Source organism: Rhizophagus irregularis, chromosome 12 (genome assembly GCF_026210795.1).
Source record: "Rhizophagus irregularis chromosome 12, complete sequence".
In the NCBI taxonomy this organism is placed as follows: Eukaryota; Fungi; Glomeromycota; class Glomeromycetes; order Glomerales; family Glomeraceae; genus Rhizophagus; species Rhizophagus irregularis.
In genome coordinates, this window is record NC_089440.1 from 2,115,478 (window position 1) to 2,142,181 (window position 26,704).

At 31.9% G+C, this 26,704-nt stretch overlaps 3 protein-coding genes across 3 annotated transcripts; 1 reads left to right on the forward strand and 2 right to left on the reverse strand.

The window, feature by feature from the left end:
- Positions 1–9,357: 9,357 nt before the first annotated feature.
- On the reverse strand, positions 9,358–12,702 carry OCT59_004024 (uncharacterized protein; the record flags this gene model as incomplete). Its single annotated transcript, XM_066148008.1, has 13 exons — positions 9,358–9,677; positions 9,751–9,872; positions 9,950–10,124; positions 10,195–10,325; positions 10,393–10,663; positions 10,753–10,917; positions 10,986–11,180; positions 11,258–11,512; positions 11,582–11,642; positions 11,766–11,994; positions 12,067–12,299; positions 12,415–12,567; positions 12,640–12,702. 13 exons carry the CDS (start codon positions 12,700–12,702, stop codon positions 9,358–9,360), a joined length of 2,373 nt encoding a protein of 790 aa, XP_065996647.1.
- A 5,815-nt stretch (positions 12,703–18,517) lies between these two features.
- Positions 18,518–18,763, forward strand: OCT59_004025 (uncharacterized protein; the record flags this gene model as incomplete). Its single annotated transcript, XM_066148009.1, has 1 exon — positions 18,518–18,763. The coding sequence occupies one exon, from the start codon at positions 18,518–18,520 to the stop codon at positions 18,761–18,763; it is 246 nt and encodes an 81-aa protein (XP_065996648.1).
- Positions 18,764–21,013: 2,250 nt separating this feature from the next.
- On the reverse strand, positions 21,014–21,373 carry OCT59_004026 (uncharacterized protein; the record flags this gene model as incomplete). Its single annotated transcript, XM_066148010.1, has 2 exons — positions 21,014–21,251; positions 21,351–21,373. The coding sequence occupies 2 exons, from the start codon at positions 21,371–21,373 to the stop codon at positions 21,014–21,016; spliced, it is 261 nt and encodes an 86-aa protein (XP_065996649.1).
- Positions 21,374–26,704: the final 5,331 nt, after the last annotated feature.

Genomic DNA, 26,704 nt, shown 5'->3' on the forward strand with positions numbered 1-26,704 from the left:
AAAAGAAAAAAAATCTGCACTACTACCATGTCCGATAAAAGTCCAGGCGAACACACTGGGTAAAAAAAAAAGAGGGGAAAAAAGTGGAGAGGACAAGTCCTCTTTCCAAGAAATTGTGGTACAACACATAACTATATTCTATCCTAAAAATAATACAATTCTGAAATTCGTAAAACCGCTAATTAAAGCATAAGCTAAACTAGTTTCTGTAATAAAGTCAAAATTTCTGCTAAAACCGCCTTGTTGTCTTTATTATTACCCTTATTCTTTGAGGAATTCTTTGCCTTCTTCTGAGTATTCAGGCGTTTCTTCTCCTGGTTACTATTTTTAGAGACTTTTTTCGAGAATGAAGGTTTATCTTTCTTCTTAGGCTGATTACTTTCCAAATTCATGTCAGACTTACCTGACTTTTTCATATTCGGTGTATTTTTAGCCTTTGGTTTACTTTGTGCTTTCTTCAAGATAGGAATGGAGTGTCGACACCATTTCAACTCCTTACCATCAGGTACGAAAAACTGTGGCGTATCTAAGGCTCTTAGTGTGGTCTCCCATTTCTCAAAATAGGCCACGAGTTTCCTCCTTCCTTTACTTGTTTGAATGATTTTAAATGAGCTAGCACCGCACTTCATTAAAAATTCACATGGTTTACGGTCCATCCACAAGGTAGCCATCGTCATATCCTCCGGAATGTCATGAATAACAGCTTGGAACTTTTTACGTTGTTTTCTTTCTCATAAAGTCCAACTTGTGGGGAACCATCTAACGGGTATACCTCCCAGGTCTGTCGTCCAATATTTATTAAACTGGGGAAGGGCAAAGGAGGATAGTGCTATCTTGACTTGAAGAGTCTGATACTTATGCTGGCGTTTAACTGAACACTTGATAGTATTCCCCTATAGTTTTAACTCTGCTATAATTTTTTGCAGGTCCCAGGTATACGGGATATCATAAACAATTATGTTTCAGATTCGCTCTTGCTCCTCTCTGACAGTTTCGTATCCTGTCAGTATTTGTGTAGCTTTCGGTTCGGATGATTTCTTTCCCTTATGGGAATTTTTGGCTGATGTTTTCACATCAGGTTTTGCCTTTGTTGATTGGTTCGTAGTTTGTTTATCAGCTGTAATACGCGCCTTTTGTTTATCTTTCTTCCGGGAATTTTCAGGTATTACAGTTTGATCAACAGGGGTCATTACTAAATCAGGCATTGATGGAAGCTTGATAGGTACTGGATTTGGTGGTTTTATAAATCCTTAGCGTATAAGATCATCATCTTCATCAAGTAGCAAAGGTGACTCATCCATCAGATAATCATCAGTATCCTGAGATTCTGCATCGTCGTCATCATCATCATCACCCGTATCGCCAAAATCGCAATAGAATTGGGTAGAAAAATTATCCCAAGACCTGAATGCAGCATATAGCACTATAGAAAATATTAGCGAAAGGGTGGTGGGTTGTATATTCGTAGCTTGGGCTTGTGAAGTGAAGTTCGCAGGGTTGGCTGTCTCGCCAAACTTCTGTATCAATAACTGGGCTTTATCCTTAGGTACTGAGGGGGTTTTTTTCAAATAAGTCTTTGAGGAAACCGTCCTGTACAAAAGAACTTAAGTGATGTGTAAAAGTTTGAAAATAAATTTTGTTAAACTTTGAAACGAAGTCTAAAGCTTCTTCGTTTTGTGTTCGACTCTTATCCATAGACATTTTTATATTTATGTAATAAAATTTAATAAAGGGGATTATTTTTTAAAAAAAATTATTACGCAGAAATTTTTGTAAAAAATGTATTCGGGAAAGAGTTTTGTAGACACTCTTACAAACATGTGTTATTTTTTTTTTTATTTATTTTATGTGAAGCCGGCAGGGGATATAAAAATGAGCATGATTCCGAAGTAATACAACCCAACTAAATCCTACTATCGAATTCCAGAGGAGCTGGAGCCCAACCCGAACTTCTTGAAAATAAAAGACCTGCACTACTACCACTACCGATAATAATCCAGGCGGACACACTGGGTAAAAAAGGAGGGGGAAAAAAAGTGGAGAGGACAAGTCCCCTTTCCAAGAAATTGTGGTGCATACACATAAACCTATTCTATCCTAAAGAATAATACAATTCTGAAATTTGTAAAACCGCTAATTAAAGCGTAGGCTAAACTGACTAGTTTCTGTAATAAAGTTAAAATCTCTGATAAAACCGCCTTGTTATCTTTATTACCACCCTTAATCTTCGAGGTATTCTTTGCCTTCTTCTGATTCTTCGGGTGTTTCTCCTCCTGGTTATTATTTTTCAGGACTTTCTTCGAGGATGTAGGTTTATCCTTCTTCTTAGGCTGATTACGATCCAAATTCTTGTCAGACTTACCTGACTTTTTCGTATTCGGTGTATTTTTAACCTTCGGTTTACTTTGTGCTTTCTTCAAGGTAGGAATGGAGTGTCAACACCATTTCAACTCTTTACCATCAGGTACGAAAAACTGTGGCGTATCTAAGGCCCTTAGTGTGGTCTCCCAATTCTCGAAATAGGCCACAAGTTTCCTCCTTCCTTTGCTTGTTTGAATAATTTTAAATGAGCTAGCACCGCACTTCATTAAAAATTCACATGGTTTACGGTCCATCCACAAGGTAGCCATCGTCATATCCTCCGGAATGTCATGAATAACGGCTTGGAACTTTTCACGTTGTTTTCTTTCTCGTAAAGTCCAACTCGCAGGGAACCATCTAACGGGTATACCTCCCAGGTCTGTCGTCCAATATTTATTAAACTGGGAAAGGGCAAATGAGGAAAGTGCTATTTTGACTCGAAGAGTCTGATACTTATGTTGCCGTTTAACAGAATATTTAATAGCGTTCCCCCAAAATTTTAACTCTGCTATTATTTTCTGCAGGTTCCAGGTATACGGGATATCGTAAACTATAATGTCTCAGATTCGCTCTTGCTCCTCTCCGACAGCTTCGTATCCTGTCAGTATCTGCGTAGCCTCCGGTTCAGATGAATTCTTTCCCTTTTGGGAATTTTTGGCTGATGTTTTCACATCAGGTTTTGCCTTTGTTGATTGGTTCGCGACTTGTTTATCATCTGTAATACGCGCCTTTTGTTTATCTTTCTTCCAGGAATTTTCGGGTATCACAGTTTGATCAACAGGGGTCATTACTATATCAGGCATTGATGGAAGCTTGATAGGTACTGGATTTGGTGGTTTTTGGAATCCTTGGCATATTAGATCATCTACATCTTGATCAAGAAATGGAGACGCATCCATTAGGTAATCATCAGTATCCTGAGATTCCCTATCTTCGTCATCATCATCATCACCAGTATCGCCAAATTTGCAATAGAATTGGGTAGAAAAATTATCCCAAGACTTGGACGCAGCATATAGCGCTATAGAAAATATTAGCGAAAGGGTGGTGGGTTGTATATTCGTAGCTTGAGCTTGTGTAGTGAAGTTTGCAGGGTTGGCTGAGTCGCCAAACCTTTCTATCAGTATCTGGGCTTTATCCTTAGGTACTGAGGGGTTCTTTTCAAATAAGTCCTTGAGGAAACCGTCCTGTACAAAAGAACTTAAGTGATATGTAACGGTATTAAAATATTGTTCGTTAAACAAGGAAACGAAGTCTAAAGCTTCTTCGTTTGGTGTTCGGCTCTTATCCATAGACATTTTTATATTTATGTAATAAAATTTAATAAAAGGGATTATTTTTTAAAAAAAATTATTACGCAGAAATTTTCGTAAAAAATGTATTCGGAAAAGAGTTTTTTAAAAAATATTGGTTACTACAAACATGTGTTACATGTGCGCGTAATTGATTTCTCCCTATTTTACCCTTATCATGTGATTTGCGTTATTGTTTATTGTATAGTTGGGGACACAACAAATCATCAAGTTGTTGGGAAAAAACTCTTTCCCGAATACATTTTTTACGAAAATTTCTGCGTAATAATTTTTTTTAAAAAATAATCCCCTTTATTAAATTTTATTACATAAATATAAAAATGTCTATGGATAAGAGCCGAACACCAAACGAAGAAGCTTTAGACTTCGTTTCTATGTTTAACGAAATTTATTTTCAAACTTTTACACACAACTTAAGTTCTTTTGTTACAGACGGTTTTCTTAAGGACTTATTTGAAAAAACCCTTCAGTACCTAAGGATAAAGCCCAGATACTGATAGAAAGGTTTGGCGAGACAGCCAACCCTGCGAACTTCTCTACACAAGCTCAAGCTACGAATATACAACCCACCACCCTTTCGCTAATATTTTCTATAGCGCTATATGCTGCGTCCAAGTCTTGGGATAATTTTTCTACCCGATTCTATATGCGTTTTGGCGATACGGGTGTTGATGATGATGACGATGACGATGGTTCTCAGAATACTGATGATTATCTAATGGATGAGTCATTTCCGCTTGAGCCCGATGAAGATGAATTATTACGCCGAGGATTTCAAATGCCACCAAAACCAGTACCTATCAAGCTTCCATCAATGCCTGATATAGTAATGACCCCTGTTGATCAAACTGTGATACCCGAAAATTCCCGGAAGAAAGATAAACAAAAGGCGCGTGTTACAGATGATAAACAAGTCGCGAACCAATCAACAAAGGCAAAACCTGATGTGAAAACATCAGCCCAAAATTCCCAAAAGGGAAAGAAATCATCCGAACCGGAAGCAACACAGATACTGACTGGATACGAAGCTGTCGGAGAGGAGCAAGAGCGAATCTGAGACATTATAGTTTACGATATCCCGTATACCTGGAACCTGCAGAAAATAATAGCAGAGTTAAAATTTTGGGGGAACGCTATTAAATATTCTGTTAAACGGCAACATAAGTATCAGACTCTTCGAGTCAAAATAGCACTTTCCTCATTTGCCCTTTCCCAGTTTAATAAATATTGGACGACAGACCTGGGAGGTATACCCGTTAGATGGTTCCCTGCGAGTTGGACTTTACGAGAAAGAAAACAACGTGAAAAGTTCCAAGCCGTTATTCATGACATTCTTCGGAGGATATGACGATGGCTACCTTGTGGATGGACCGTAAACCATGTGAATTTTTAATGAAGTGCGGTGCCAGCTCATTTAAAATTATTCAAACAAGCAAAGGAAGGAGGAAACTTGTGGCCTATTTCGAGAATTGGACCACACTAAGGGCCTTAGATACACCACAGTTTTTCGTACCTGACGGTAAGGAGTTGAAATGGTGTCGACACTCCATCCCCACCTTGAAGAAAGCACAAAACAAACCGAAGGCTAAAAATACACCGAATCTGAAAATATCAGGTAAGTCTGATAAGAATTTGGAAAGTAATCAGCCTAAGAAGAAGGATAAACCTACATCCTCGAAGAAAGTCCCAAAAAATAATAACCAGGAGGAGAAACACCCGAAGAATCAGAAGAAGGCAAAGAATACCTCGAAGAAAAAGGGTGGTAATAAAGATAACAAGGCGGTTTTAGCAGAGATTTTAACTTTATTACAGAAACTAGTTTAGCCTACGCTTTTATTAGCGGTTTTACGAATTTCAGAATTGTATTATTTTTTAGGATAGAATAGATTTATGTTTAGCACCACAACTTCTTGGAAAGGGGACTTGTCCTCTCCACTTTTTTCCCCCTCCTTATTTTTACCCAGTGTGTTTGCCTGGACCTTTTACCGGACGTGGTAGTGGTACAGGTCTTTTTTTTCAAGTAGCTCGGGTTGGCTTCTGGCTTCTCCAGAAATCGATGGTAGGCTCAAGTCGGGTTGTATTACTTAGGTTTTATTACTTAGGAATCATGCTCTTGCTGTATAGCCCCTACCGGCTTCACATAAAATAAATAAATAAATAAATAAATCATCAAGTTGTTTCAAATTGAGATTTTAAAAAATCACGTGATATATATAACATTAATTTGTGATTGGTTAAAAATCAAACTATATCGGGAAATATTTTACTTTATTAATCATCAATATTTTCAAAAATAAAATCTGGAACAAATCTTTCACAGCTTTTTTTCTTTTTTTAGCTATTTTTTGACAGTGTTGTGCTTGTCTCTTTAATCGTACTATGGAAAAAAATTCTATGATCTGCATTACCTTTCAGCCAGTCATAGTTCTGGCCTAAATTATAGAATTTTGTCAAATTCTGGCCAGAATTAGATGTTTCAAATCCTACCGTTTATTAAGAAAATACCAAACTTTACAGGCTAATAACTTTTGATCTAGATCACCAATTAGGATAATCTCAACGTCATTTTGTAGTTTAAATTAGTAACAATTAAACTATGTTGAGTTATTTTAAATATATGCATCCAAAATATTTTTATTAAATTTCTAATTTGGACAATTTTATTTGATGAATTGTTGTGTCCCAAACCGTAGTATTGTTCGCAATTGATTTTTCCCACTCAGCATTATTTTTAGGATAGAATATGTTTATGTGTCGCACCACAATTTCTTGGAAAGAGAACTTGTCCTCTCCACTTTTTTTTTTTCCCTCTCCTTTTTTACCCAGTGTGTTCGCCTGGACTGTTATTGGACGTGGTAGTAGTGCAGGTCCTTTTCTTTTTTTTCAAGAAGTTCGGGTTGGCTTCCAGCTTCTCTGGTTGTCGATGGTAAATTTCGTTTAGGTTGTACTTTATAGTCATGCCTTTGTATATTTCTCTGCTGGCTTCACATAAAATAAATAAATAAATAAATTTTTCCCACTCAGCCTCTTGGCAGGTCTATTATTGCTAGTTTCTTGTAAGTTTGATAGGACTTTTGAAGGGAAGAGTGTCATGTTTGATAGACGTCTGAATTTTCTTTACGTTCCTAACCTACATTAATAAGAAAAGACTTAGGTAAAGGAGTATCAAATGCGTTTGATATTTGATAAACTTAGAAATTTCTACCTTATGCCGCTTATAGAGTCTGAATATCAAGTCCAGTCATCATCCTGAACTATAAACATGGTAGTTATAGACGATATGAATGAAAATACAGTGGCTCTCAAAAGTAACGCACCATGCAAATGGTTGATTATTAATCACATGTAGTGGTATTAAATTAAAGCCAATCAAAATAAAATTAAAAATGTAAATCATTTATCATATGATTATCAAAATATGGTAAAAATTTAATGTAAATTGATTGGTTAATTTTTTAGTATGATACATTTTGTCAAAAAAAGGTGGTGTGTTACTTTTGCAGTTTTTTGTATTTTTAATAAATTAATAATTTTATAAAAATTAACAATATGCTTTATTATAAATTTAATGATAAATTAAATATTAAATAGCCTAAATTATTAAATAAACTTAAAAAAAACCAATAATTTTAATAATTTAGAATTAATTTTATATAAATAATATATTTATAATTATATATTAAATTATACATAAATTTTTAAAATTAATAATAATAATATTATAAAATATTTTTTTAAAAAAAAATTTTGACAAAATTATTGGAATCTCCTTAGTTAGAGGATTTTTTTAAACTAAATTTCACTATGATCGGGTTGGTAAATCGGCGCCAATTAATTGTCAAAGTTTGTGTAATGATCATCATTTTATATAGTTTCTTATATATTCAATAATGTTTTATTTATAACTTCGCATTCAGTGATCACAGAAAGATGAAACACAGCTCATCGGATTCTTCTCATCGAGACGAATCTAATGGTAGTAAAATCGCATTCATAGGTGCAATACATAAGGAATTGTGACTAAACATGTCAAAAAATTTTTTATAACTCATGTTTTGCATAGACATTTTTGACGTCACTTTCTTATGTATTGCATCAGGATCCCGAGCAATATATGTATAGGTAACAATATCGTTTGCTTAGTCACATGCTATTTTAGCCACAGTTAGAGGTTAAATTTGCGTAAAATTAATGATATTTTTTGCCAATGTCATATTTTTCATTTGCTTATTTTCACAGAATTTTTGAAAAGTCATATATTATAATTGCTTATTTATTGAGTAAATTTAGTATTATTTAATAATGCATTGTATAACATTTAACTATATAAGCGATGGTATTATGCTAATATGCAAAAGTTAATAGGAGATGAAAAAAATTACTAAGACGGATATTTTAGCTAAAATGATATTACTATTGAAAAAAGTGAAATTGTAAATCATAAATGCGAGAAAATTTGATCAAATAATTTTTGTAAAATATAATATTATAAAGTCATATGGTTAGATTGCTTATTTTTGGGCAATTTGTGAAGTCACATGTTGAGTTTGCTTATTTATCTTAATAAAAACCTTGCGTAGAGCTATTATAAAAATTTTGACCTTTTTTGATACCTATATATATATTGCTCGGGGTCCTATCACATCTAGGCATATGATTTTACCACCATTAGATTCGTTACAATGAGAGGATTCTAATGAGCTATGTTTCATCTCTCTGTGATTACTGGATGCAAAGTTAGACATTAAAATGTCTATGCAAAACATGAGTTATAAAAAATTTTTTGACATGTTTAGTCACAATTCCTTATGTATTGCATCTATGAATGCGATTTTACTACCATTAGATTCGTCTCGACGAGAGGAATCCGATGAGCTGTGTTTCATCTTTCTGTGATCACTGGATGCAAAGTTATTAAATAAAACATTATTGAATATATAAGAAACTATATAAATGATGATCATTACACAAACTTTGACAATTAATTGGCGCCGATTTACCAACCCGATCATAGTGAAATTTAGTTTAAAAAAATCCTCTAACTAAGGAGATTCCAATAATTTTGTCAAAAATTTTTTTTAAAAAAATATTTTATAATATTATTATTATTAATTTTAAAAATTTATGTATATTTTAATATATAATTATAAATATATTATTTATGTAAAATTAATTCTAAATTATTAAAATTATTGGTTTTTTTTAAGTTTATTTAATAATTTAGGCTATTTAATATTTAATTTACCATTAAATTTATAATAAAGCATATTGTTAATTTTTATAAAATCATTAATTTATTAAAAATACAAAAAACTGCAAAAGTAACGCACCACCTTTTTTTGGGGTGTGACGGAAACATGTACTGTATGGATTCCTATGTATGTATGTATGGTGGTCAATGTATGGTATACGGTGTACTTTTCATACATACATACTTTTTTATTAAATTATATAATTAGAGAAAACGTATGTATGTATGAAAATAAAATTTCACGTGACTATACATTGAATTCGGAAATTTTTATAAAAAAAAATCCCTACTGACTACTTCACGTTTTTGATTTTTTTTTAAAAAAAATTTTTTTTCATGTATTAGAACTGTAAACGCAATTTATATTTTCTTTATTATGATTTATAAACGTATTATTATAAATTTAACAAAAAAATCTAAATATATTTTTTTTTAACGTTTTTGTTGATTTTCTATTTCTAATGCTTCGGCTTTAGCTTCCATCATTCGTGCTTCAGCCTCAGCTACTCGTGCTTTAATTTCACGCTCCCTTAATATAATTTCCTTCTCTTTAAGTTCTAACTCGAGATTTTTTTTATGAATCTCTTTAGAAAATGTTTCTTCTTCATTGTCTGATAAAATATTTTCAGCTCTTTCATGATTTTCCTTTGATCTAATAGGTGTTCTACTATTAGAAGGTGATAATTTTCTTTTTTTTGATGACTTGGGTAATTTATCATTAAGAGATACTTTATTCTTTTGAATACGAGATGCTATATATTATAAAAAAATTTTAAAAATTTTTATAAATAAATAAATTAATTGATAAATAATGTTTTTACTTACTTTTGCGTACAATTGAATTTTGTAATCTCTTAACATCACTTTTGTCTCTATGAGTGTAAGGTACTCCATTTTTGTCATGAACTTCAATCGTTGTATAACACCTTGCATCGTACCTTTTTCCTCTTTAAATTATTTATAATTAATACATAATATTCATAATATTAAATGTAATTTGGTAATTAAAAAAACTTAAACTAACTTTAAAATGGCTGATAATAACTTCAATTGCTTTCCTTCTCTGTTAGCCATGGAATGGGCCGCTTCAGCATTATTAGTATCTGATCCACTTTTATTCCAAATCTCATGATCAACATTTGAAACGTATTTATTTAAGGAAGATAAAACATATGATTGTCGATAATAATTCAACCATTCTATAAGAAAAAACATTTTTAAAAATTTATATTAATTCTTTTAAACTTCTAAAATAAATAAATAATATACCTTTTATTCCTTCATCATTTGTATCTTCTATTTGTTGCAGAAGATCATGAACTTGTTCTTTACTAGTTGCATTAGGAATTTGTCGTATTAAATTTTTCGTGCTTATAGTAAATGTTTTATGAAATAAATTTCTAAAAAAAAAATAAATTAATTAAATTAAAAGTAAAAGAGATAACTATTCAATAAATTTATAAATACCTTTCAAAGTGTACAAGGCATGTTTTCAAAATAAATGTCAAGTGTGTTTCCCAACTTTTTTCGTGATCCAAATCATGTAATGCTAATCCTAACCCCTTAGCCTGTGCAGCGTCCAGATCAGCCAGAATACATCCAATACCACTTCCATGAATATGTTGAAATTGAATAGATTGACCACTTACTTCACGAATTATTTGGAATAAAGATGAGAATAACCTATGATACCCTTCAGCAGTAAAAACATTAGTAAATATACGACAAAATGACAATACTTAAAAAAAAAACTATGGTTAGTAACATCATTAATGTATATCATTTATAATACATGATGGGATTAATTTAAATAAAAATTTCACTTACTCAGGTGATGTTTGGAATCATACGTGTTAATTTCAAATTCATTTATCTCTCCTTTTACTCGTTTAAAGCTGACATCAATTTGAAAATAATCAAGTGTAATTAATTTTTTAGCTTGATTATCAAGCATACAAGTAATAATTACTTGGCCATTATTTGAATAAAGATCTAAAAATAATAGTTATTATTAATGAGTAATTTAAATAAAATGCATAATAAAATTTTAAAAAATTTACCAATTTTGCGAACATAATTTATTAAATCTGATTTGGGATTTAATATATCATGATAAATTCCTATAACTCCTTGTCCAAAAGGATGCAAGGTCTTGTATGCTTTTCCTACTAAGTATCGTAATTTGTCTATATTATTGAGAGAGACATGAACTTCTGCCAATGTTTCTTTATTAAAATAAGCACTGAGTAGATTTCCTATTAGTTTAATATATCAAAACTAAATTAATTATTAATTGATGATGATAAATAATAATCTTATTAATATTTTATACCTGACAATATTGATCTTGAAGTAACATTATCATCTTGTTGAATAGCTTGGGTAATTAAAGATTCTAAGTTATTCTTAATTCCAGAAGGAATCCTCTCAGGTGCTGGGGGTGGATGATTATGTGTTCCTACACATACAAGTGCTACAAAAGGACATTTGACAATATCATAAGGAATAAATTTGATAAAGCGCACTTGACAAGGTTTGTCAATTATTTCTCCACGGACAATAGTTCCATTATGTGTATGTGGCATATCTTAAAATAAAAGAGATTTAGTTATGATTTAAAATAAATTTAATAGTATAATTAAATTTAAATAATTACCACATTTTTTACGTTTACAACTTTTAGAAAGTATCATACTACACTTTACTGTATCTTGTACCTAAATAATTGAATAATTTTTAAATTTTAAAAATAGAAAGATATAAAATAAATGGCTATCTGCAATTGCTTATAATTTCCAATTTGACAAAAAAAATAATAATGAGAAATAAATAATACTTACAGATGCAGAACCTGTGAATAGACTTTGAAGTAATGAAATATCAACTTCATCTTGTTTTATTTTGATATATCGATGCCACTTATCACCTTGTTTGTATTTGTTGCAACCGATAAAATATGATACAATATTTGTTTGATAATTAGTTATTCTTCCAATATGAGGTCCTCCATTGCATGGGATATTGTCTTTTTTGAAATTACAAGGAGTATCTTTTGCTGCCAAAAATAAACTAGTAAAAATTTGGATTAGTAATTAAAATAAGTTTTATACATTTGAAATTAACAATAATTAGTAAACTTACGTATATGTCTTAGCTTCTTTAGTATTATTATTATTTTGTTGTGTATAATGTTGAAAAATTTCAGAATCAAAATCAACACTACAGTGTTCTTGATTAACAAGTTCAGGATCAGTGAACTGACAAAACTTTATTCCTTGGCATTTTCTTTGATTTTTTTTAACGGGTATTCCTCCAAAAAAAGGGCATTCTTGAATATTTGTGGTACCGCCTGAACCATTTGTTGAATATTGAATCTACATTGTAATAAAAAGTATTTATAGTTAAAGATCTATAGCTTGTTGTTAAATTAAAGGTAAATAATATATACTTACATGAAAACGCGTCTGTATGATTTTTCCATCCAGTTACATTGTAAACGGTTGCAACTCCTTCTGAAGATGTATCTGGATATTCTATAGGAACAGTTGTATATATAACTTTGGGAACTCGCAGTTGAGAAGTAAAGAAAGCTAATGTTTCTTCGCTTTCTAATTCGTTTTCGCTATCACTATTATTCTCTCTCTATTTTTGTTTATTAGCTTTTAATAATTTTCTCTTTAATAAAATAATATAATTTGAATAACATTTACTTACCATTTTAATTAAGTCTTTCTCATTATAATCATCTATATCCGAAAGTTCAATAATCGAAGACATTATGAAGCTTGCGATTAATCGAAGATTGATTATGTTTTAAAAAGTGTATTCTGAAAAAAACGCGTTACAAAATTTTTTAAAAAAATGAATGTTACATGTTGTATGTACTAGTTCTATGAATTTAACTTAAAAAGCTAAATCATGGTTTAAAAAGATAAAAAAGGAATAAAAATTAGTTTTATTAATCGTTTTAACGTGAAAAAAACCCAATTATAGTTAAATAAAAAAATTCTCAATTAAAAAAATATACCATCAAAGTGCCTAATTACTATTTGAGATTCTGAAGATTCAATTAACTCCCATCCCTAACAGATTGGACCACCCATTTGCAGGAAATTTTCATTTAAATTGTTAACTTGCGGGAAATTTTTCAATTATCTACATAAATTACTATTTGATTAGATAGTTAATAAATCAGCAAACAAATACTTTCACACCCCCAAAAATATTTTTTCCTGAAACAGACATTTTCCGTAAGTAAATTATTTACTAACCTTTTTCCCAGATCAAATTAAGTGCGAAAAATGTCAAAAATATTGGAAATTCATTTATTTATATTAGATCGATACAATAAAATCTGATCTCGTAACACATCAATGACGTCTTATCAATTAATGTAACTAAATTTAATATATTACTATATATATACAAGAATATATCGAAAAAAAAATTTTATTTAATACGCCAACAATCTAATACAATAAAGGTAAATGAAATATTAATAATATTAATGACATCACTAAAAGAAATGATAACTTCTACATGTGCCTTGAAATCTCTTATAAAAAGAATCTTTTCTCTTCAATTACCATTAAAGAGGAATACATGCAATTCCTTAAAAATCCATAATGTTGCTGGAAGAAAAAACAACTTCTTACACTAAAAGTTACCCGAAAATTCTTTAAAACATTTGTTTCAAATTCCCAACAAATGACTTAAAATCGGAAAAACAGGAAAAAAGGCATTAATGTTTTTTCATAATGCCGTTAACCACTTTATACCAACCCAAAGATGCTTACCTTAATAGTTCCGTTCCAAAGGAAACTCTGAACCCTAAAAAAATAAGGTGCTAGTCTTTTCAAAATGTCATTAACATCGCGTCATTACAACTACACATTTATTAAGAAGAAATAAAAAAAATGGGTTAATATCGTTTTTAAAAGTAAATTTAAATAAAACTCTTACCACTTACCAGAAATCTGTTAAAAAAATAAAAAAATAAACATAGTTTCGTTTCAAAAAATTTGAGAAAAAAAAGAGCCAAGTCACAATCATGTGAAAAAAATGTTGTTTATACAATCATACGGTCATACTTTATTTTCTGGTTCGAGATAAATATACATGTACGAAATCATTACCATACATAGCATACATGTAACAGTTTGTAACACCATACATACATACATCGGTTTCCATACAATACTTGTTTTTTATATAATCCTTTTTTTGACAAAATGTATCATACTAAAAAATTAACCAATCAATTTACATTAAATTTTTACCATATTTTGATAATCATATGATAAATGATTTACATTTTTAATTTTATTTTGATTGGCTTTAATTTAATACCACTACATGTGATTAATGATCAATTATTTGCATGGTGCGTTACTTTTGAGAGCCACTGTATACCACCCGAATTTGAAAGTATTACAAATGGAGATTATATCAATGATATGAATGTTAACAAAGCAATACTAAAAGTTAACGATACCTTTAAAGACTGGAATGAAGTTGATGTAATTGTCAATCAGCATGCAAGACAAACTGATTTCGTTGCTATTAAAATCCGTAAAGACCTTGATGATGTTGACAAAATGATTGTTTGGCGACGTGTCTATACTTGTTGGAAATCAGGAACCAATAAACCGAAGAAGGTAGAGAATATTACTTTAAATCATGATGCTACCACAACCAAAACAAAATGTCCATGGCAAGCATCATTCTATTTTGGAAAACGCGCAGCTACTATACATCTTAGCAAATTCAACAATGTCCATAATCATCAATGTGATCCAGTAACTATAGAGTTCGCACCTAAAAATCAACATTTTCCGCAAGCAATGCTGGATAAAATTGAACATTATACCGTCAATAGACATGAAGTGACATCATATAAAGAAAAAGAATCTATATAATGCAATTCAAAAGTTCCGAGGGGTTAGAATTCATGATGAATCTGATGCAAAAACGATGTTCTCATATCTTATGGAACAACATGACAAGGATCCTGATTTTATTGTTAAAACACGATTGGAAGGTCCTTCAAATGAACTAACTGGACTGTTCTGGATGACAAGTCAGCAACATAACAAGCTTTGGCCTAAATATCATGATGTTGTCATACATGACAATACAGCCAAGACAAATCGATACGAAATGGCCCTTAGCTTATTTGTTGGTATTGATAGCAACTTTAAAACAAAAATCCTCGCTCAAGCATTAACAAAATACGAAACTTTGGCTGATTATAAATGGATATTGCAATGCACATTAGAAGCCACAAGTAATCTCACCTGTTGTGCTATTTACAGATGGAGATCTGGCGATGTTAGGTGCTGTCCAGATGACTTATCCACAAACTCGACACTTGCTATGTATCTACCATATTACAGAAAATGTAAAGAAGAAAGCCAAGTCTAAATTGCGTGGGGAGATAATCAATAATTTTATTGAGGATTTTTACCACATGCGCAATAGCTATACGCAGTGTCAATTCAAATCAAGATACAAAGAAATGCTCACAAAATATGAGCCATGTTGAGCTTACCTTGAAAATAAACTTTACCCAAGTCGAGAGTCATGGGCGAGGTATTCCATTGGAAAGATATTTACAGCAGGGGTTGAGTCAACTCAACGGGTTGAATCCATTAATGGTGTTCTTAAAAAGCATCTTGACTGAGGTTCACTTTTAAAGGAGCTAGTAAAAGAAGTTGAACGAGAATTAGACAAAGAAGCACATTACAGCCGTCTTAATAATTATTATGGGTCAAATCTGTCAATCGGTCTTCCATCAACATACGAAACCATCTTTAAAGACATTGATTCTATATTAAAAGAGTGTTTAATGCCTATACCATTGTCACTTCAGAAAGCACAAATGAAACAGGCGTTATTATACCAAGGAACATTAATCACAATAGATCAGCAGGTGAGTGGCTATAAAACAAATTTTTAAACTTTTAGTATGATGTTCAGTAGTATACTAATCCAATTGATATACTTATTAAAGATTAGCGAACCTGATATTCTACAGCTGATTGCAAAATTGTAAAACTACCCTATGATTTTCAATTTGAAAATTTGATATTTTGAATATTTCAAGAATTAGTAAAAAAGTAATAACTTTAACTCCTTAAAATTAATAAAGATTTTAAAGTAATTTATTTATATTGAATTATGTGATATATTTCTATTTTTATTTAAGAAGTTGAATAAACTTGATTTTTTACTGGTCTTTGAAAAATTCAAAATATCAAATTTTCAAATTAAAAAATCATAGGGTGGTCTTACAATTTTGCAATCAGCTATAAAACAATAGCAGATAACTGAATTTGAGTTGTTTTAAAAAATTCTGAAGATTTATTTTTAAAATTCTGCACAGATTTTATTCTGACATGCGTTGACAGGGTAGCAAATCTGCGCAAAAATTTAGGCCAGAGATCTTTGAAGATTTTTACCCTAAAAAATTTACTGATGAAATGTCTACCTTAAATCCTGGATAGAGTTGGGGCATTCAACACAGCATCCTAAGCACTCAACTCATTTCCAGCGAGCCTCAGACAATTATAGGTAGTTTTAATGCACAGTTACAAGGTTCTTCTCCTACTCAAGAAAATACCCATGAAAAAAAGCCAATGGAATTCTCTATATCAAAGGAAAATGAGGACAACGTTAGTGCTGTCTTTTTATTGAAAGCTTAATAGGGTTGCCTCAAAGTTTAAGTTCTGCTGTTATCTTTTCAGCAGACCAGGTATATGGAATGTCATATACTATTATGTCACAGATGTGCTCCTGTTCTTCTGGACTTGATACTTCATATTCTCAATTACAGCAGGTATGGATAAATTGTTAGCCGGTGATTTCTTCTTCTAGTAATTTTTACCTTTATCATCTGTAGCACGCGTGGATTTGTTTATCTCTTCTTTCCGTAAAATTTCGGATGTAACAGGCTGATTAACAGAAGTCATTACCACATCAGGTAATTCAGGCTGTGATGTCAGAACTGGATTTGGTGTAGGCATATCTCTATTATATCATCTGTGTCACAATCTTTGGCTGAATCATCTGAATCATCCAAATCGAATAGTCCTAATACTTCTAGTTTGTTATTGTAAAGCGCCATTTTATAGGCATTCCACCTTGCAGTCGCAAAATGAGAGGCTATAGACATTATTAACGAAAGAGCCATAGGTTGTATATTTGTGGTCTTAGACCATTCTTCAAAATATTTCAGGTTGGCACCATCGCCAAAAGTAATCATTAGGAGGGTAGCTTTATCTAAAGTACCGTCACCAGAAACCCATTTTCAATAAAGGTTGCTAAAGCCTTTTCAGCACCGTCAAAAAAAATTTCAGATAGTGTCGGCTGGAAGTAAACTCCTTTAATAAAAAGTAAAGGTTCGGTCTTTCTAGACATTTTGATAAAAATTTTATAATAAAAGAACATATTTGGGAAAGAGTTTTTTTTTTTAGTTTTGTTTAACTGACAACTTAATAGTTTTGCCCTATAAGTTAATTCTCCTAAGTGTTGCCTCAGATATGGATAAATTCTTCCTTCTACAAGGTTTTTTGGCTGATGTTTGTGCACCAGGATTTGCCATTGTTGACTTGTTTATCTTTTGTAACATGCTCTTTTCTTCTAAGAAGTTTCGGGTGTCACAGATTGATCAACAGGGGTAATTTTCACATCTGGCAGTATTGGAGGCGTATTGCATGGCTTTGATAAGCTAGTAGACAATTTGTCATCGATGGAAGGACATTCCAATTCTGTGTCATCACCCATATTACCATATAGAGTATAAGCACAGGTGGCAAAATTATCCCACAACCTGAACAAAGTGTAAAATGCTATATAGGTTGTATATTTGTCACCTTTTCTTATTAAGCTAAATTATTCAGATTGGCACACTTGCCAAACATCTCTACCAGAAGCTAAGCTTAGTCCATAGCCTGTGGACTCTTATCAAATAAAGCTTTAAGAAAACTATTTTTCACAAACGTACTGAGCTGAGCAGTTACTTCATGTAAAAATTGGTCTATGTCCGACATTTTTATTTTATGTAAAAAATTTTTAAATAAAGTGAAAAAGTTTATCGTAAAAATGAAAAGGAGAAAGAGTTTTTTTTTTCATAAAACAATTGATCTTGATCATTGTGTGTTAATTTCTTATATTTTATTATGAGTATGTGATTTATGATGCTTCGAACACATTAACGGTTACCATTTCCTAGTAATAATATTCTAATATAACATTTTATTTAACAAATTAGTTTGTAACAAGTTATTTTCTTCTAATTATGCCATATTGGCTAAATATGGAATAAAAGGCAAAAATTATCAATTTTTTTGAAATAATACCCTTTTTGATGGTAATGAAAAGGTTGAAGGATACTTTAAACATGACAAATGTGTAGGAAAAACTTTTTCTCAATTTTGTTCAGTTGTGCATCTTTAGCTTCTAACAAATTTTTTAACAAATGTAACCGCCGAATGTCCAAATTAATTATTTATTCCTTTTTAAACAAGGGCAAGAAATTCCTTAAATTATACATGATCAATTTAATTATAGTTCAGATGCTGTATGGCTTAAAATGGATTTTCAACAGCTTTATAATGTTGTTACAAATACACTCAAACATCTACCTGGATCAACTAAATCTGATGTTCTCAAAAATCTTAACTATATTACTATTGAACCTAAGGATCATTCCTATCATTCACTTATCAAATCATATCCAGCATTTGGTCAAATTTTGCAAGCTGTTGAACTATGGATGAACAATGCCCATTATTTTTTGGTATGGCACAAGCAGTTACCAAGGTTCTTGATAAAATGAATTAGTACATTATCAGTTTGAGAATATAGCTGAAGCAACAATTCAATTTGTATATAAGAAACGAAATGAAAATAGCCAGGGGTTTAATATTCATGGAATTAATCTTTGTGTATTTGAGCAATCTGGCGGACAGCATACAATTATAATAGTCCAACTATATATGCAAAAGATTAACAAAAGTTGCTGAAATGATTGTAAAATCTTTTTATTACATTACATTAAGTTTTAACGTCAAGTATTAATTATTTTAGGAGTTGCTTATTTTCAGAATTGCTTATTTTCAGATGAATATGGAATTTAGATTGCTTTTATAGGCAGAATTATTTTTTCTCTTTTTTATTTCGCTCTATAAGCCTTTGGCTTTAGAAAGACTTGCCTTATCTAGGTATAGCCTTTCTCTTTAACAAAAGATGAAGTCCAGTAGCATGGAATTTAAGTTTCCAGTTCTGGATGATAATTCATATTCTATACATGCATATTAGTTCTCTGTACTCACATACTGCTTTACTTTTATTTTATTTTGTAATAGCTATGAATTACTACTCTTGTTGGAATAAGATAAAAAATTTATGATATATGTTATAAAAAACTCTTTCCCGAATTTACATTTAAATAAAATGTCATAAGGAAACAAATAGAAAAGAAAATAAACAAGCTTTAGAGTTTATTTCTCATACAGTCAACTCTGGTTATAATGAACCTGTTTGTACCAAACCTCGTTATACTGAATCATAATTTCCAGAACTAGATTTTTTATAAATATTTCACTGGATATAACAAACTTTTATAATAAAACACTATATAACGCATCCAACCTGAACTTAACCAGCCCCTATATATTTTTTTTATTTATTTATTTTATTTTATGTGAAGCAGGTAGGAATTACATATAAGAGCATCTAGCAACACTACAAAGTGAAGAATCCGCCTGAAAAAAACCTATCATCGAAAACCAGAGAAGCTGGCACTTGACCCTAACTTCCTGAAAAAAAGACCTATCTACAAGCAAATACACTGGGTAAAAAAAACAAAAGTGGAGAGGACAAGTCCCCTTTCCAAGAAATTGTGGTACGACTAAAGTTGCTGGAGAAACTAAAGGGTTTAGGCAAGTTGGCGAAATGCTGAAATGGCGAAACTTTGCCAAAACTATATGAAAGTCTTATTAAAAAGTTGGCAAAACTCTGGAGAAAAGCGAAACCTGACGAAACTTATTATAAATGCCAAAACTGCTGAAATCTTGCCGAAACTATAATAAAACTATAGTAAAATCTTGGAGAAACTAATCATAGAATTTTGGAGAGGTTTAGGCAGGCAACCTTAGATATGACACATAAATAATTCTGCTATACTAATATCAAGTACAAATTAGTAGAAATAACTAAATTCTATTAAGACTAAACTAATTTTTGTAATAATTCTAAAATTTGCCCTTCGCCTTCCTGTTCAAATTGTCTGATATCTCAGATCCTTATGTTTTCTGGCCCAGGGGCTTCTTCAACTTGTTACTTGTATTATGAGGTTTAGTCAAGGGCACTTTCTTTAGGTTAGGTGTAAAGTATTAACACCAAGACAACCTGATCCCTTCTGAGCTCAAAACTTGATGGTAATCTAAGACCTTGCGTATGGCCTCCCATATCTTGAAATATCCAACAAGCTTCCTTTTACCTTTACCTGTTTGTATGTAAATAGTAGGTTTTCAGCCATTTCACAAGGTGCATGTAGTAACTTCCTCTGAAATGTTGTAAACTACGGCTTGGAATTTCTCTCTTTGTTCTCATTTGTGGAGACTCCAATTTGCGGGAAACCATCACACTGGTATACTTCCTAAATCTGTAGCCCAATTATTATTAAACTGCGGCAAGGAAAATGAGGACAATGCTATTTTTACTCTAAGGGTTTGATATTTGTGCTGTCTTTTTATTGAAAGCTTAATAGGGTTGCCCAAAGTTTAAGTTCCTATCTTTTCAGCGGACCAGGTATATGGAATGTCATATACTATTATGTCACAGATGCACTCCTGTTCTTCTGGACTTGATACTTCATGTTCTGTCAGTACTTCAATTACAGTGGGTATGGATAAATTGTTAGCCGGTGATTTCTTCTTCTGGTAATTTTTACCTTTTGATGTTGATTGGTTTATAACTTGTTTATCATCTGTAGCACGCATGGATTTATTATTGTGTTTCTTATTATTAACCCAATCATACTTGTCTGATCGCCCATAACTTCTTACCTGCATTGATTAGGTCATTAAATGCTGTATCTTGTGTTTCTTTCCAAGAATTTTTTTGGTTCTAGAATAGATTCTGGAATAGGTTGCTCAGGAGATTCAGATTTTGTGGAAGATTCTGCAGGAGACTCAGGCTGTTGCTCGGAAGTTAGATCTGCAGTTGTTGAATCCAAGTCAGATAGCATGTCTTCTAAGACATTGTAGTCATCATCTGCTTCAAATGTGAGTTTCTCTGCAGGTGGGTTTTCTTTCTGGTGTCTGATTCAGTAACTAAGTCTTTCTCTTCTCTTAACTCTTATAGGTATTCTTTTTAAGTGTTTAGGTTTGGGCAGAAGTAATGGAAGAGCCTTTTAAGACCTTCTTGGGAGCTGAATTTGCATTCAAGTTTCTGTAGAGCAGGTTGTGTTATGCCGATTTTGGATATTTCTAGTGGATCCTTAGTCCAAGGCTTTGGTCAATTCCTTTTCGTCTGTTTTGTGGTTCCAGTTTTTGCCAAAGAACTTTTTGTATAGATCTTCTGGATATGCTATGTTATTTTACCTATACATATTTTTTTACTTTTTATACCTAACTCATTTGATATAGTTCTAGAAGTGTTAATCTTTGATAAGGGTGAATATGATGGGTCTTACAGTAACCAGTATATACCTTGTAGAATTTCTGAACAGGTAGTTCATATATAAGATGTTCTGCTATAAGGTATTGGTCTGATATGCTTCTGTTTGGATGTTGTCATGGGTGGCGGATTCCCATTGAAGTCTGGGTACGCATCTATGATAGTTCTCAAGTATGCATTGAATGTCTTACTGGCGCCTGAGTCACCACATCTAAAAATACTGTATGCTTATCATCATTCTCCACTCTGAAAGTATTTCATTGGTTAAGACAATTGTAGACATAAAGTTCTTGTACTGTGTTGGCATCTTGTATTTCTTGTAGATTTCCATTGTGTCACTTGTTACCTTACTCGACTAAAGATCATTCTGGAAAAAAAAAGGCTCTTTCCAGTAATGTGAAATCAAAGAAGAAGGATGATAAATCCTTGACCAAAGCTCCTAATACAAGTAACAAGTTGAAGCAAACAAGGAGGTTTTGGCAAAAATTTTAGAATTATTACAAAAATTAGTTTAGTCTTAATAGAATTTAGTTATTTCTACTAATTTGTAGCATAGCAGAATTATTTATATGTTGTACTACAATTTGTAGTGTTGTTAGATGCTCTTATATGTATTCCCTACCTGCTTCACATAAAATAAATAAATAAATAAAGTTGTCAGTTAAACGGCAACACAAATATTAGACTCTCCTGATAATAGTAAGTGTCTATTATGATATGATATTCATTAATCATTTTACTAATTGAATTTTGCTTTATAGTTGATGATTTTAATGATTCAAGTAATTGGAAAAATAATAGTACATCAAAAATGAGTAGTATTGAAGGTACTAATTTTACTAATATTAGATCTTTTAAAATTAAGCATTAATTTATATCTTAAACTTTTTTAGCTAATAGTAAAGACGCTTAATAAGTTCAAGTTTTAGATACATATATTAGTTTTATTATACTCACGTATTATTTTAGCTTTTATTTGTACTAGTCTTGATTTACTACTCTTGATGAAATAAAATAAAAATAAAATCAATTGTTTTATTTTTTTATTTTTTATTTACAGTGGCTCACAAAAGTAACGCACCATACCAATACCAAACGTTAAATCATATGTTTATCAATCACATGATCATATATAAATAGGATATTTATTATATATATAATATACTTTAAGGTCATTAAAATATATTAATCTCAAATAATATTTAATAAACTAGCTTTGCTTTATTTGCATGATAATTATTAAAATTGTGGTGCGTTATTTATGTGCGTTTAGCACCATTATAAAAATTAATTTTTTTTTAAAAAAAAAAATTAAAAAACTATTACTAAAAATTTATAAAAATGTTTTTTACCATCGCATATAACCTTCTTTGGCATTAATGATATCTTGTATTCTTTCTAGGGATGGCAACGGTCGGTTATAGTCGGTCATCGGTCGGTCATGACTGGTCAAGAACCTTTGACCGACCGACCGACCGTTTGACTGACCGTTTGACTGATCATTTTTTTATATTTTCACAGCATTTTTATTAAGGAAATTGAAAAACGTGCGAAAACATTTTTTTTATTAAATTATTAATAAAAAACGTTTTCACAACATTTCTATTAAAATAATTAAAAAAACCTTGCGAAACATTTTATTTTAATTAAATTACTAATAAAAACGTTTTCGCAACGTTTTTTGTTAAAATAATTAAAACCGTTTGCGAAAAACGTTTTTTTAAATTAAATTATTAATAAAAAACATTTTCGCAACATTTTTTATTAAATTGACGACTCTTTCCCGAATACATTTTTTTACGAAAATTTCTGCGTAATAATTTTTTTAAAAATAATCTCCTTTATTAAATTTTATTACATAAATATAAAAAATGTCTATAGATAAAAGACGAACACCTAACGGAGCAGCTATAGACTTCGTTTCTGAATTTCAAGATACTTTTTTTGAAACAATATCACAACACTTAGGTACCTTTATACAGGACGGTTTCCTTAAAGACCTATATGAAAAAAAGCCTACTAAACCTGTAGATAAAGCCCAGATGTTAATAGATAGGTTTGGCGAGTCAGCCAACCCTCAGAAATTTATAGAACAAGCCCGTTCTCTGAATATACAACCGACCACCCTTTCACTTATTTTTTCTATAGCCCTTTCCGCAGCGTCCAGGTCATGGGATAATTTTACTACTCACTTCTATATGGAATTTGGCAATATGGGCGATGAGGTTGAACCTGATTTTTTCGATGAATCAGATGATGAACGGAATGAAGCTGAATTAGGCTCTCGGCTGAGCGAATTGTATTCACAAACACCAAATCCAGTACTTGAAATGCCTCCAACACTGCCAGATGTGGAAATGACCTCTGTTGATCAACCTGTCACACCCAAAACTTCCCGGAAGAAAGATAAACAAAAAGTGCGTGTTACAGGTGATAAACAAGTCAAGAACCAATCAACAACGGCAAAACCTGATGCAAAAACATCAGCCAAAAATTCCAAAAAGGAGAAGAAATCATCCGATACCGAGGTTACTTAAATACTGACTGGATACGAAGCTGTCAGAGATGAGCAAGAGCGAATCTGAGACATAATAGTTTACGATATCCCGTATACCTGGGACCTGCCGAAAATATTAGCAGAGTTAAAATTTTGGGGGAACGCTATTAAATGTTCCGTTAAACGGCAACATAAGTATCAGACTCTTTGAGTCAAAATAGCTCTATCCTCCTTTTCCCTTCCCCAGTTAACAAATATTGGACGACAGACCTGTGAGGTATACCTGTGAGATGGTTCCCCGCAAGTTGGACCTTACGAGAAAGAAAGCAATGTGAAAAGTTCCAAGCCGTCATTCATGACATTCCGGAGGATATGACGATGGCTACCTTGTGAACGGACCGTAAACCATGTACTTTTTTAATGCAAAGTGGTGCCAGCGCATTTAAAGTCATTCAAACAAGTAAAGGAAAAAGAAAACTGGTTGGTTACTTCGAGAATTGGGAGACCACACTCAAGGCCTTAGATTCACCGCCAGTTACTTTGCCCTTGGGTAAAGAGTTGAAATAGTGTCGACATTCCATTCCTACCTTGAAGAAAGCACGTAAACCGAAGACTAAAAATACCCCGAGCAAGAAATCATCTGGTAATACAGGTAAAGCCTCGGTCAGTAATCAGTCTAAGAAGAAGGATCAAGTTCCGTCCTTGACCTTAAATAAGAAGAATGAAAACAAGTTGAAGGTTCCACCTGCTCAGAAGAAGGCAAAGAATAACTCGATGAGCAAAGACCGTGATAAAAGTAACCAAGTGGTTTTAGCAGAGATTTTATCCCTTTTACGTAGACTAGTATAGTCGTTTCTTTTTCTTCTTATTAGAATTTTAGCATTTTAGGGCTAAGTTACCTTAGTACTAGGATGTCCTAATCCTTTTTTTTCCGTTTTTATCTACTCTAACTCGGTTGTGTTTTAGAGTAGCTAGTTTTTTACAAAAATCCTAGTCAGGGTTTGCTTTTTAGCAGACGAAGTTTTATATTGTGTTTTATATAGTTTTATACTAGCTCTAATTAATCAATGTAATTCTCCTGGCTCGCCTTAAAATAAAATAAAATAAAATACATTTTTTATTAAATTTTTCATAAAAAAATTTGGTTGGTCAAACGGTTGGTCAAACGGTCAGTCAAATGGTCTGTCAGAAGTCTTGACCAACTGATATCAGTCACGGTCATGACCAGTCATAATCGGTTAATGACCATGACCGTCTTTCTGGCATTATTTCTATTAACTTAGTACATGTCTCTATTCCAAACTTGAGAAATATACTCCCACAAAGCATCTCTTCTTCTAATTATATTATTTGACGCCCTGAGTCAAATATCTACATCATTCCAAAGATGTTCAATTGGGTTTAAGTCAGGGGATTGCGCTGGCTACGGTAACTGGAAGATAACATCTGAAACATCTAATTCATAGTATCGCAGGGTCTCCATAAAGTCTTCACTTAATATTTTGCAATGAAGTTCCGCGTTGAGCCCTCCTTTAAGAAACCTATACCGCGTGAGGTGAAACAACCCTATACAAAAATGCTTCTGCCACCAAACTTTACTGTAGGTTTAATGTGAGCATCTTTGAGCAGTTCTCCTTACTTCCTCCAACAGTATTCACGTCCATCAGAGCCAAATATTTGGAATTTTGAAAACTACCCTACTCCAGTCTTGTACAATCCAATCCTTAAATCTCTTAGCAAAATCAAGCCTCTTTTTGCGATGTTTTTTGGATAGAAGAGGTTTTTTATGTTTTGCTCTCGCAGCAGAACCATTTTTTCTTAATACTCTAGGTATAGTCTCAGCGCTAACCTCGATATCTTCATTAACTTGTATAGATTTTGTTAATAAAACAGTGGTTGTACACTCTCCTGTCAATAAGCATCTTATAACAGTACGTTCATTACGTTCGTTTAACTTGGGTGGTCAGCCTGAATGCTGTTTATCTTTAACATTACCAGTTTTCTCATATTTCTTTTTAAGTCTTAGTATCACTCAGTGGACATGTCACATAACATATCAATCACTAATTAAAAAATTGTACCACAAAAATGATCTGCACAAAGTGATGTAATATATGTAAGACTCTTTCCCGAATACATTTTTTACGAAAATTTCTGCGTATTAATTTTTTTTAAAAAATAATCCCTTTTATTAAATTTTATTACATAAATATAAAAAATGTCTATGAATAAGAGCCGAACACCAAACGAAGAAACTTTAAACTTCGTTTCCAAGTTTAATGAAATTTATTTTCAAACTTTTACACACCACTTAAGTTCTTTTGTACAGGACGGTTTCCTCAAGGACTTATTTGAAAAGAACCCCTCAGTACCTAAGGATAAAGCCCAGTAACTGATACAGAAGTATGGCGACACAGCCAACCCTGTGAACTTCACTTCACAAGCTCAAGCTACGAATATACGACCCACCACCCTTTTGCTAATATTTTCTATAGCGCTATATGCTGCGTCCAGGTCTTGGGAAAATTTTTCACACCAATTCCTTTGCAATTTTGGCAATATGGGTGTTGATGATGATGACGACGATGCAGAATCTCA